This window comes from Leptonotus elevatus, chromosome 20 (assembly GCF_054856555.1).
Source record: "Leptonotus elevatus isolate MCC_2025b chromosome 20, RoL_Lele_1.0, whole genome shotgun sequence".
In the NCBI taxonomy this organism is placed as follows: Eukaryota; Metazoa; Chordata; class Actinopteri; order Syngnathiformes; family Syngnathidae; genus Leptonotus; species Leptonotus elevatus.
Window position 1 is genome coordinate 5567581 of NC_141258.1, and position 12580 is coordinate 5580160.

At 38.4% G+C, this 12580-nt stretch overlaps 1 protein-coding gene across 3 annotated transcripts; it reads right to left on the reverse strand.

Annotated features, from left to right (window-relative positions):
• Window positions 1-579: 579 nt before the first annotated feature.
• LOC147156594 (carbonic anhydrase 15-like) lies at window positions 580-11493 on the reverse strand. 3 transcript variants are annotated; one of them, XM_086065293.1, is made up of 17 exons: window positions 11367-11493; window positions 10982-11030; window positions 10403-10441; window positions 10144-10320; window positions 9761-9912; window positions 8941-9030; window positions 8806-8872; window positions 8459-8622; window positions 6894-6999; window positions 6074-6103; window positions 5787-5963; window positions 4542-4696; window positions 4366-4455; window positions 3352-3399; window positions 3148-3238; window positions 2382-2545; window positions 580-1015 (listed from the first exon to the last, which is right to left on the reverse strand). In XM_086065293.1, exons 1-17 carry the CDS (start codon window positions 11376-11378, stop codon window positions 860-862), a joined length of 1767 nt encoding a protein of 588 aa, XP_085921419.1. In that variant the 5' UTR covers window positions 11379-11493; the 3' UTR covers window positions 580-859. The 3 variants fall into 3 exon arrangements, with proteins under 3 accessions (XP_085921419.1, XP_085921420.1, XP_085921421.1); XM_086065294.1 differs by lacking the exon at window positions 10144-10320; XM_086065295.1 differs by lacking the exons at window positions 10144-10320; window positions 10403-10441.
• Between the last annotated feature and the right edge of the window lie 1087 nt (window positions 11494-12580).

A 12580-nucleotide genomic window follows, 5' to 3' on the forward strand; every position in this document is an offset into this window, starting at 1 on the left:
ATACAGCTGATCTGTTAAGCCTGCTAGATATTCATCTTTATTTGTATAGGCTACATTTTCATTTTCATTTGGAGATTCACCATGGATTAAAATAATAGATGGTTGGGGGCGGTACAACTGATGATTAGAGATGAGACGTTTATATTGTTATTTTGATGTGTGTCTTATTATGCTACCTCCGTCAATACACTAATGTAGCAAAACGGTAACACAACTTGTGACTCACTCTGCAGGCATGACCAATCAACCCGCGCTTAATCCACCTGTTACGTTAATGTGAGTGCAGGTTAGCAAACTTGACTTAATAATAGAACATCTTTCTCATCAAAGATGCTGATTATTAAATGTATTCAAGTGTGAAGATTGCAAAAGATGTAATCATAAAACAGAAAATTTTTAACATTATGGTGGGTCAAGTTGCTAACACTGGTGATTCTGAAGGCCCTGGGCAGATTAGATTGACATAGCAACACATAGAAGAATAAATCTGATTGGACAAAAACTCTAACCAGAAGCAGTGAAGTCAAGAGAAAAATGACACAGTAAAAATTTAACATGGCAATACCCTGCCATTATATGTACTTTGTTTCCAACATTGCAATTTATTTCATGGATTCTGGTCCACCAACCCACACACACACACACAGATGATTGATAAAGGTCAGTCACAATTACAGGTTGGACGTCTTTGAGAAAGTGCACAAACAGCCACAATAATTTACACTACATCTTGACACAACTAGATTGATGGAATGCCAGCAGCAGTATGAAATGGACTGCCAGAATACATACAAACCCTAGTAGCAATACTCTAATACTATAATCAGAAAAAGTGCAGGATCGACGCTCGCGCTCGCAATCACAGGAGAAAGCCACAGAATTGAACCAGCAACAGGAAGACTACAGCGGGTGCAAGCGCACTGCCTCCAGCCGAGGTGTAAATCTTCCTGCCGCGAAGAGCCTGCGTGGGCCGGAAAACGTCACCGAAGCTGGTCCGGTTCGGGAACATCGTCAGCTGGAAGCGGGAATGACAAATAGAGAGACCGTCAACGTGTTTATTTTCTGAAATATTGATTAGGGTAGACATTTTCACTTTAGTGTCAGAAGTTCCTAATTATATTCAAGGTGTTGATTAGAAAACTTAAAAGGGACTGCAGTGGACTAGATTTACCAGTCAGACCTGACTTTCTAAAGATATGTAATGAGCTATTCTGTCCGGATGGCTCCTACACTTCGCGAAGCGAAAATCTAACCAAAATAAACTATTTCCAGTTTTTGTGGAGAATTTCACTTGCTCTATCTTCAAAAATTGTATAACTTATTGAGATTTTATTACTGGCTATGAAGAAAGATTAATAACATTTTACACGTGTAAGTGGTATCAAGACACATGCTTTAAGGCAGGGATACCAAACATGCGGCCCGTGGGCCGGATTAGGCCCGCAAAGGGGTTTAATTCGGCCCGCAAGATGATTTTATAAAGTTAAAAAAAATTAGTAGTCGGACCAATTAACCAGCTGACCACAATCAAAACATATCAATTCATAATTTCTCAGATGAGCAATGCAACTTGTACATGGAATTGCCCTGGATGTCATTATTTTACTCACAACCTAAAGTTACGGTTTGTTTAAAAAAATAAAATAAAATCATAAACGTGTTAAATACAACACAAATTCAATTACTGGTAACATAAACACATATAACAAGGATTGACGTCTTTATAACGTCATTAACTGTGCCACACAATGCATTCTGGGAACTTCCATTCCATTCCATTTGCATTCATTTTATTTTTTAGAACAATATCATTAAATTTGAGCCCTGTAATGTAGGGCTAACCCACAAATAGTGAAAATTTGCGTATAATAAGCGAAGTGCGCATCTCGACTGCACGGTGCATTATGGGTAGCGGCGTGGTGCATTGTGGGTAGGCTAAACTACAATACGGTCATTGAAAATGAATTGGATCTAATGGAATGAGCTCTGATTTCTAACATTTCAACCGCTGGAAAGTTACTGTTTTTTATTTAATGAATTTTAAACATGCATAGCATGTGGTTTACTGACTTCGGGGGTTGACTTGCAAGCTTTAAGGTGTACAGTTACGCAAAACTGTCACCACTCTAATCTCCGCCATTCAAATGACAGTTAGTTGGTAGCCTCCCTTTTTTTTTTTTTTCTTTTCACGCATGCGCAAACGTAATGCGCCCGATCCTGCCCGCTTGGTAATATATTTTCCTCCATGTGGCCCTTGAGCTAATATGAGTTTCACACCCCAGCTTGGCATGCTAACATTTAATCCGATAATTGCATCAATTGTTCCCAGTCACATTACACATTACCACACAACAAATCCACACCCTTCATGGCATACTTACCAGTTGGTGCTCAACCTTAATAGAATCTTTAAAGACGGTCCACACCACTGCTTCGTTGCACGAGGGTGTGGTTAAGGAGCCATTGTAGCGGTAGTAAGAGGTGAGGTCCACATCGCCGAGCAGCTCAGCCAGAGACATCTCCTTCGTTACGGTCACCTGTGAACCTGTATTCCAGCAAGCATGATTGTTTTTGTTGTTGTTGTTTTTTTACTACTTTTACAATTTTTAGATAGGGAATAGTACAATAGGAATGCAAAGAATGGCCACCCAACTGACTCTACAACCAAAATTGAAGCAGAGTTAACAAAGTTAACACTAGCCACCACAAAATGTGTCTTCATTAGTATGCAAAATTCACAGTGCGGCTCAGGGTCAGTATTTAAATTCCCTAGCAAGGAAGTGACACCACATTTTGAGCCCGGTGCCCATCTGCCGGCCGAGAGGAGTTAGCTTGAGTTAAGCTTGAGCTAGCTTGCGAACTAGCTAGTGGCTAACGCCTCTCGTCGTGGCCCAGTGAGATAGGGCTATATTCCTCTTAGCGGATATATTTTCTCGACTCAACATGTAGAGATGTGATTTTGAAGCCTCATTTTATATACACATTCTTTATAAAGATATTTTTCTAATTTGTCAAAGGCTGCTGAGAACGCTCTTCTCTAAAATATGTCATTGCCCAATATGCCCTCGGGTATAGCAGAACTGAAGTCATAGTAGGTTGTTTTTAGTCAGGGGCTATACACACAAAACCGAAGAAAGACATACACACCGATGCTTTGTATCTCTGCTAGGTAACTGCTCAGTACTTTCCAGGTGCCAGTCTTCGAATCATCAGAGGAGTTATCAGAGGAGCCAGATGACTATATTGGAAAAAAAATATTAAGAAAAAAAAAGACATCACACTATTTTAACGTAGTCCTTTTCAGTGGCTTGGTCATACAATATGGTGGAGAAATGGTTACTCTGGACTCACGTCTCCATGTTCCTCAGCATCACCACTACTTTTGGTAGTTGTTGCGGCCTAGAGAGAAATTACGCCATGAAATAAATATGTAGAAGAAAAATACCACTCTGTAATACTGTACTTCATTAAAAAAAAAACATTACATACATGTGGTTTGAGCTTATGGTGGGCCGGAATTTTGTTGTTGTTGTTTCCTGGGGTCTATATGTTCGACACCCCTGGTTTATATTGATCAATATTAACATAATTTTAGTATATGAATATTTTTTTTAAATCTCACCCCCCAATAAAAAGACTACAGTAGCTGTAAAACTTGTGATATATTTAGTTTGAGCTAACTCTTACCCAGAACAAAAGCCATTTAATCCTATCAGAAAGACTAATGAGGACCTGCTAGAAGAAAAAGAAGCTAAAGAATAAATCTCAAAAAGCAAAATGCAGTTTGTGCGGTTAAAACTTACCAAGATTATTATTTTTATGTTGTGCGTCATGGCAATTATCTTACACTATCATTGTCTTCTCAGTCAAAAGCATGACAAGACTTTTGCACAAACGTTCTTATCTGATCAAAGGATGCTTCAAATAACTTAAATGGTGCCTGGTTCAAACTATGTCAGCCACCTGCCTTTCTTATCGACAACACGTTGTGTTATGTGCACGGATTACATTTGCAGGAACAAGCCTTTGGCTCGTAACTCTGCAATTGCAATGTGTGACTGGGTTGGAGCTGGGGAGTGGAGGGAAAGCGTTCTAATGACTTTGTTTATACCAATTCCACGCGTTTCTTAGCAAACAATTACTCCAATATTATTTATAAACAAACTGATAATCTGATTAAAATTATACATCGTAGTCATTGTGTATTTACTTTTGTGGCACGGATTTTATTCAGATTGTGGTTTGCCGTGCATTGTACTGAGAGCTATTCTATAAAAAAAAAATTCTAGGACCTTTAAATCAATTATAGTTAAATGTTATTGTTTCCCCCATGTTTAACAGACTCTTTAATCACACTCATGTTACCTCAATAAAGAATCCCAACACTGCCAGGCCATTTGTGGTGTTTACGGCCTCATCCAGACTTAAATCCTTCCTTTTGTTTACTACATGCACCTAAAACGAAAGTTAAAAAAATAATAAAATAAAATCTCAGAAAACAATAAACGGCAGCAATTTTTTATGATGAGATTTCCCAGCACCTCCATAGGGTATCTTTTAGAATCGACCGTGTGCTCGGAACCGTTGGAGTCCTGGGATAAGGAACCCCAGTGGAAGTGGAACTGGAGAGTAGAGTAGACGTGACCCAGGCCGCCCCCGGACACCTCCATCACCCCCTCATTCAGTACAAACTTTACTGAAAAGGGAAACAGATAACAGATAATAAAATAAATAAATAAATAAACTGTTGTTTCCCTTCAGAGGTTGTAATCCAGGTCCAGAAAGTAAAAAACCCTGCCACAGTTTGGCTTTAGCCCCTCATGCTAGCTAGCTAGCAGGTAAACAAGCACTCGAGGAGCTAGCTAGCTAGCTAGCTCCCTAGCTAGCTAGCACCTGGGGCCACTGATCTGAATATATGACTGGATAGCCGATAGCCCATACACGCCCGTGCAAGTCGTTGAAGTCACAGGGCGGCCATCTTACTATTACATCTCGCAAGCAGACTACTGTATAAACTATACGGTATACGTACAGATGAGACATATACAGCTTGTAGGCAGCTAGTAAGACAGGGGGGCGGGGTGGGGAGTTTGTGTCGGGGTGGTCACTATTTTTTAACAAGTAAAAATAAATAATAATAATAATTAATTAACAAGTGGACGGTATGTCCTGCTTTGAAGACCCTATTTTTCTTTTATCGCTCAGTTCTTTAGACCCCAATATTTGATTTGGCAGCGGCACCTTTTGTTGAATTACAGTTATAATTCTTTAATAAAAAATATACAAGTTTCCTCCTGTAAACATCATTAAGCATATAATTTATACACGTATTTAAGGGAGGTTGTAAAATATCTGAAGTCCTCTTTTCTATGTTTGCAATATGGCGGCCTCTCAGCTTCAAAAGCCTTGGCCTATCGGCTATCCAGTCATATGTTCAGATCAGTGACTTGGGGCTGATGCCAAACTGTGGCAGGGTTTTTACTTTCCGGACCTGGATTTGCCATCTTTGAAGGGAAACAACAGTTAGCTAGTTAGTTAGTTAGTTAGTTAGTTAGTTAGTTAGTTAGTTAGTTAGTTAAAAACACATTTTTAAAAATACTAAAATAACTGCTCTTGCATTTATTTGAAACACAATCAAGTGAACCTTAAACCTTTAATGAATTTTTATCTTTGTAAAGTGTGACTTTTTTTTTTAAAGTAGCACTTCCCTCACTGTCGCTAATTACGTTTCATACTTTCAAACCATCATCATAACGTTCAAGTAAGCGGGACTAGCATTTTCCAACCTGTATGCCCTGTATTTGTGATGTACTTGATGACATGTTTGTCGTCAAACTTTGTGAAAGCGAAGCCGTCAAGGTGCTCGTCCTTCACGGCGTTCTTCGCCTCGATGTTGACCGGCGACTGGCGCTCGCCGCCACAATGTGAGTCGGGCAGAAGGTGCCACTTGGGAGGACTGAACTCTATGGAAGGGTGTGGGAGTTTGGAGGATGACGAACATTCCTAATTATATGACCATTTTGCACTCGGCTCACAAATATCAAAGATTAGAATAGTGTAAATGACGGCTTACCACAGTCTTCATCATAGCACCATACATGACCTATAAAGAGAGAAAGCAGTACATGTACATGTATTTAAAACAGTGATGCCCAACTTTTGTGCCATGAGAGATCATCATGTGTGATGACCGAATTACACTTAATTGTTCTTTTAAATTCCACACACCACAGAGAAGAGTGTTGTTGACATTTCTGCCAAATTTGATAGATTAGAACAAAAAGGCACTCTAAAAAAAAACAATTATTATTATTTTTTTTTAATTACCCTGCTCTTTTGCCTTCTTCTCCCCATGGCCAACAACGAGACGCTCTAAAGTGGCTGTTCTAGTCCAATGCCCCGGTCCACATGCTACCGGTCAAATCGCACTCTCGCGACAAATGAGTACTACAATACATAATTCTCAGTTTTGCATGTTTTTTTCTGTTTTTTCACATAAAAAAAAATATCTTCATTCACTTTACGGGGTCTTTAATTAAGTGCCACAAGTGCTGGTGTGCCTAATGAAATGTCGAGGTAATTGCACACCCATATGAGTACAATTGGTTTATCCTAGAGGATTTATCGTCGCCCCTCTTAAAATAATTGCCTAAGTCATTTTTTTGTGTTTCCTGAAAATTTGAAAAAATTACTTATTTTAATAAGGAAGGCGTCGATATGTAATATTTCACAGTGTAAACAGCTTTATGAATTTGATATTCTTTTGTCTAGAGTCTTTTTATGACACTATTTGGTGGTAATAATTTTCTAATTGAAAATCTGTGCCCTGGCTGCACTAAACATTGGAATTAACTGCTTTAGTTGGAAATAAAAAATGACGTATTCCAACTCACTGGAAGGTAAAAGAACAGCAGGTGAAGAAAACACTTGGCGTCCATGGAGGTCTTGTACCGGGCGATACACATTGGTAAGACTCGTCTTGAAAGGGAACTGTTCGAGCTGAAAGCAGATGGGAGAGGGGTGGGAGGAAATAAAACTTAACTCAATTTTTTTTTAATTAGAACCCAAGGTAACATGCAGGTGATCTGATCTCTAAACTGTGACGTTTAAATATATTCTAATCTGTGCAATCCAACAATGCAACAAAATACCCAAGACAAATGTCCGTGCCTTGATATGTAAAGTGTCTGTTCGTCTATGACGCAGACATGCTTCCAACACGTGCTACAGCAGGCGTCAAACCAGTTTAGGTCACATTTCTCTGTGCCCATCGAGCCCCTAAACACGTGTGAGGGAAGCATCATGTACGCCGAGGTAGCCGTCACGATCAGATGACGGGGAAGATCGCACCTGGTATCGCTATAAACAAATGAGCTGTTTTTTTTGTTTACAGTCAACCCACATCCTCACATAATAGAGTAGGTCTATTGAGATAAATATGAGCAATTGTCAAAGCGGCTCATCAAGGTTGACTTTAATGCAGCGTCTGTACTGTATGTTCTCAGGGGCTGGATCAAACCAGATGGGTTGAAAATATTTGGAGAATTCGGAGAAGGCAGCATAATGATGCAGGTGAATAAATTTCCCGTGTCCTGTTGATCTTAAAATTTCTGAATTTAGTGTGCAGCTAACTATTAGAACATCTCCAAGCTAGCAACTTCTTGGAGATGAATAATAAACTGGGATTGAAATTTCAAATTGTGCGAGTGGACTAGTTTTGATTAAAGTTGTAACTCAGGAATTTTTAAAATGCCTCTTAAGGGTAAAAGGAAGAATTCCCACAGAGGTCAAAACACCCACATTTTGCTGTCAATCACGAGTTGTTCACCTTATGGGAATCTTAGCAAAATCAGCATGCAAAGAAAACTGCACTAGACAAAAAAAAAGGTAACCAAGATGGAATATGTCAGACAAAATACGCTAGGTCTTTGTCTGCCAAGATATTTATCCTTACCACCCCCCCCCCCCACCCCACCCAAAAAAAAACAATCAGAGACATTAGACGTGACTATTGAAGTGTCAATCATTTGTTATGCAACAATTTGGCATAAGATTAGTAAAAAGAAAAAGGAAACTCGTGTTGCTGAAGAAGCCTAACCCTAAATGCAGAATTAGCATTAACATTTTTGCTTGACATGTACGTATATCCCCTCCTTTAAAAAAAATAAAATAATAATAAAAACTTCAAACAATTAAAATGTATTGTCATACTAACATTCCACTCTGAAAGGGTCATGTTATGAACGTAGCAGCTGTGGCTAACGTCTGGTTGTTTACAGCGCTATTGCTAGCTTAGTTTTGCTGGCGCTGCTACTTTGCTGAAGCTAGATATGTGTTCTCTGTGACCATTTATCACACTTTCAAAATTACAGTTTTCACGCTCCCTGGTGCAAACATCCCCTTAAAAGCTTGATTAGTGGATCTTATTTGGACCAACTAATCAGTCTTCCTGACTCACCAAAATTTTATTTACAGTGATGGGCTCCTGAAATACCGTCCATGCTACCACTTCATTACAGGAGGGGGTGGTCAGTGAACCCATGTAGCGGTAGTATTTGGTGAGGTCCACGTCCCCGATGAGGTCGTTGATGGAGATGGCGTGTGTGACATTAACTTCAGTTCCTATGGTGAAAGGCAAATAAAATACACAATGGCAGGTTTTAAATACAATGATCCTCCTTTTGTTGTTGGTTATGATGGCCCTGCAATATCCATATCTTTGCAAAGATAATTAGCTGTACATTTTATTTTATCATAAAAGGATGAATATTTTGTCCCCAACATGTTCAAGCCACTGAGCTGTACCTGTGTTGTTCAAAAGGTATGAGGTCAAGGCACTCCAAGGACTTGACAAAACTTCATTTTCAGTCGCCTAGGAGGGACGGTCATCAGTAAGTTTAGTGAGTCCGAATCACAACTTTGCTGTTTATCTGCACATACACTGATGAAGAAGCCAAGAACGGCGATGCCGGTAGAATCTTCAAGGGCTTGCGCCACTGACAGACCTTTCTTCAGGCTCACAATGTGCATCTGCAAGGGATCAGAGTTTTTTTTTTTACACAATACAATATGAGTTTTTTTAATTTAATTTTTAATAGGGGTGTCAGGCGATGATTACAATTTTTAATCGTAATTAATCGCATGACTTCAATAGATAACTTACTAATAATCGCAAATTTTATATCTGTTCTAAATGTACAATAAAATATTTTTTTTCTAAGGAAAAAAATGTCAAACTAATATAAATACGACTGCATCTTTTAATCATTGATACAGTAATTTCATATTAATAATTCATTAAGTTGATTTAAAATGTATATGTACTCTATTGTAAAAAGCGAGGGTGATATTGATTTGTGTTGAGGTCATTTTTCTGCCACGAGATGGCATAATTGCATTTGTAAGACATTGCTGACAGCTCAGTGCATTTTTCTTTTCTTATTAAGAACTATCTAATCTTTAACATGAAGTAACTTGTGAAATTCTGCACATTTTTGAAATTGTAAAATACAACCTGACACCAGTTTCCACAAATCGATGCATTATTATTAAATGTATTCCTGCTAAATTTTGACATGTCTGCTGCGTTGCGACTGGAATTCACCCAGCACAGGCTTTCCAAGAAAGGGGCAGTCATTAATTGTGCGTTAAAATTTTTTGTGGAAAAGGAACTTTAAATTAACGCACTCATTTTGACACCCCTAATTTTTAAACAAAATGTGTACATCATTTAAATAAGGACCCACCCACCACCACATACCTCCATTGGGTATCTGTGCCCGTCGACTGTGTGCTCTGACCCGGGATGGTGCTCTGTGTCGCCCCAATGGAAATGGAGTTGGATGGTGGAATATGTACCATTGAGTCCACCTCCACTCAGTTCGACCATGCTGTCCTTCAGTAAAAATTTAGCTAGGCAAAAAAAGCACGGGCAAGACATGACCATTGTATTTATTTTTATTTTTTTACTTTAATAAACTTTCAATTGGTTATTGAATTAAACCAGCAATATAATGCCATCCATTTTCTGTAATTAACCAGTATGCAGTGCATTTACTGCAGAAGTCTCATCTGGTTTATCACATTTGTCATTTTTACTGAAAATCCTTCTAAATTTAAATATCATACGAGCTTTTATGGTACCTGTATGTCCATTATTTATAATGGCCTTGAATGTATTCTGAGACGAGAAGTTAACGAAAGAGAAGCTGACAAGTTTTTCGTCCCTCTCAACGTGGCTGCTCAGTATGTTGACGGGGGACTGTCTTTGACCCCCGCAGAAAGAGCTATTAAGTTCTTGCCAGTGGTTGGGCGTGTGATCTGTTTGAAGGCGGGGAACCCATTCAAAAACCATTAAACTTTTCCCTTTTAACTACTCCGTCACAAAGTAGTACTTACTCACCACAGCCCGTGTAGCACCATGTATCTGTATTTGCAGCAGCTGATTTATTGGGTTGTGTGTGGGGGGGGGGGGGGGGGAGAACAGAAAATACATTAACTGCCTGCCGCTTGTAACTGAAAATAAATGTGGCTTCTTTCGCCTTCGCGTTGGCTTTGTTTGCAATGCAGTACAATACTCTAAAGCTGTTATATTCCAAAACAAACAAAAAGAAAGACTGTGCACGCTGTCAGTATAAAGCATATGATTAGGCTCGCTTAACCTGTAAATAACACACACTTCAAAAGAAGCCATTGGAAATTGCAGTTATTGGTGGAGAGAAAAAAAGGACTGATTTTTTTGTATATATTACTTCATGCTATACTTTATTTGATACTTGTGTAATGACAAGAAAGTTGAACCTAATCTACTGTATTTACATAAACTGCCTGCAAGTGATCACAAAGCAAAAAATATATTTTTTTTAAACTCACATTAATAGTTATTTTCACACAAAAAAGCCCAAAACGTCATCGAATAATATATGGAACATGCATTTAAGTTCTTGCATAAAACTACTAAATGGAGATGGATTTCACTCACCATTATTTATTACCGCGCTCAGGCACAGCCCAATAAAGGAGAAGTGCATCTTCAAGAGAAAGAGAAAGAGAAAGATGAATGACATTCGAGTAAAATACATTCATTGTCACTTATAGCCTTTTTACACTTGCTTTAGTCATGCTTATAATCAATAATATATATATATATATATATATATATATATATATATATATATATATATATATATATATATATATATATATATATATATATATATACAATGAGTTTTTTTCCCATTCTTTTTCACACAATCCATCAATGAAATTCCACTACACACCTAATATTTCAATCTGCATCAGAATTGTTGCGCTGATTGTTATATTTGAAAAATAACTTGAAAGCTTTGAAGAGAGCAACGCCTTACCTTAACAATCATGCCTCAAGTCCCTATAGTTAAACAAATATATAGAGAATAATATATATATTCATTAACACTAAAACACATCCAAATCCAAATGGAAGATGTGTCACAATACAGGTTGTGATATAGAGTGGGAGGGATTTTGAAGGGAGGGGTCCTTCACTGTGTACAATGGCAACATTGGATAGGGGAGACATGAAACTTGACCAGGGTTTTTATTTTGTTTCTTTCTTTCGGCCAGAGCTTTGCTATCAGAATAAAGTGTTTTTTAAAGTGAGACAATGACCCAAGATGGAATTACACGTCGTAGCCAAAACATTAACTATAGCCGATCTGCGTACAGGAGTCAAATAAGATCTGAGGAAGGAAGCCAGATTCCAGGTTAAGCAAAATGATCATTTAAACAAGGCAAAATCTGCTTGTTTTTTTATCTGCCAGATATTTATTCGTACCTAGCAGTCAACCCCCCTTAAAATTCTTTACAAGAATATGTTGTACGTGCCACCTCCACTAGTCTAAACGGCATTCTGATTAATACTGTGTTTGTGAAAATGCCATCAGAGTTGCTCAGGGCAAAGGTAACGACCAATCACAGCTCAGCTTGCGAACGTCACATGACCAGACTCAGGAAACTGGTGAAACGTGATTGGTCGTTACCTAAGCCTTGAGCAACTGTGATGTAATTTTCAGTCCACAACAAGTGGCAAAATGGCCGCCCCCTGTGATAGACAAAAACTGGTGGATTTTGCTATTTAATTATTATTCCACAAACGGTATTAACTAGTGGGGCTATTTAGGACATATTACTGTAAAGACAATTTTCAGGGTTGACTTCACTTTTGATGAATGATTATAAGTAAGTTTATCTTAAAATCAGATGCAGCATTTTTCTCTGTGTGTAGGCTCAGTTGGGGTTTTTTTGTTTTGTTTCACAATGTACTTAGAAATTCCATTTTGTACAAAAACTCACTTGACCGGTTACGGTTTGGTGGTCTACAAAAATAACGACAAAGACTTTGTAAACCACAACAATAAAGGACATGGTATAGCTTCCTTTGAGGCAGGAGGCCACAATAGCCCACATAAACAAACAGTGAAGTCCCGCTAAAGCCGAGTGTTCCAGTGCATTGGACCATGTTTGAACACAAGGCTACTCTTTAAATTCTTTCGTAAACTGACACCTGAGAAGCAAAGTGATACTCTCGGGATTATGCACA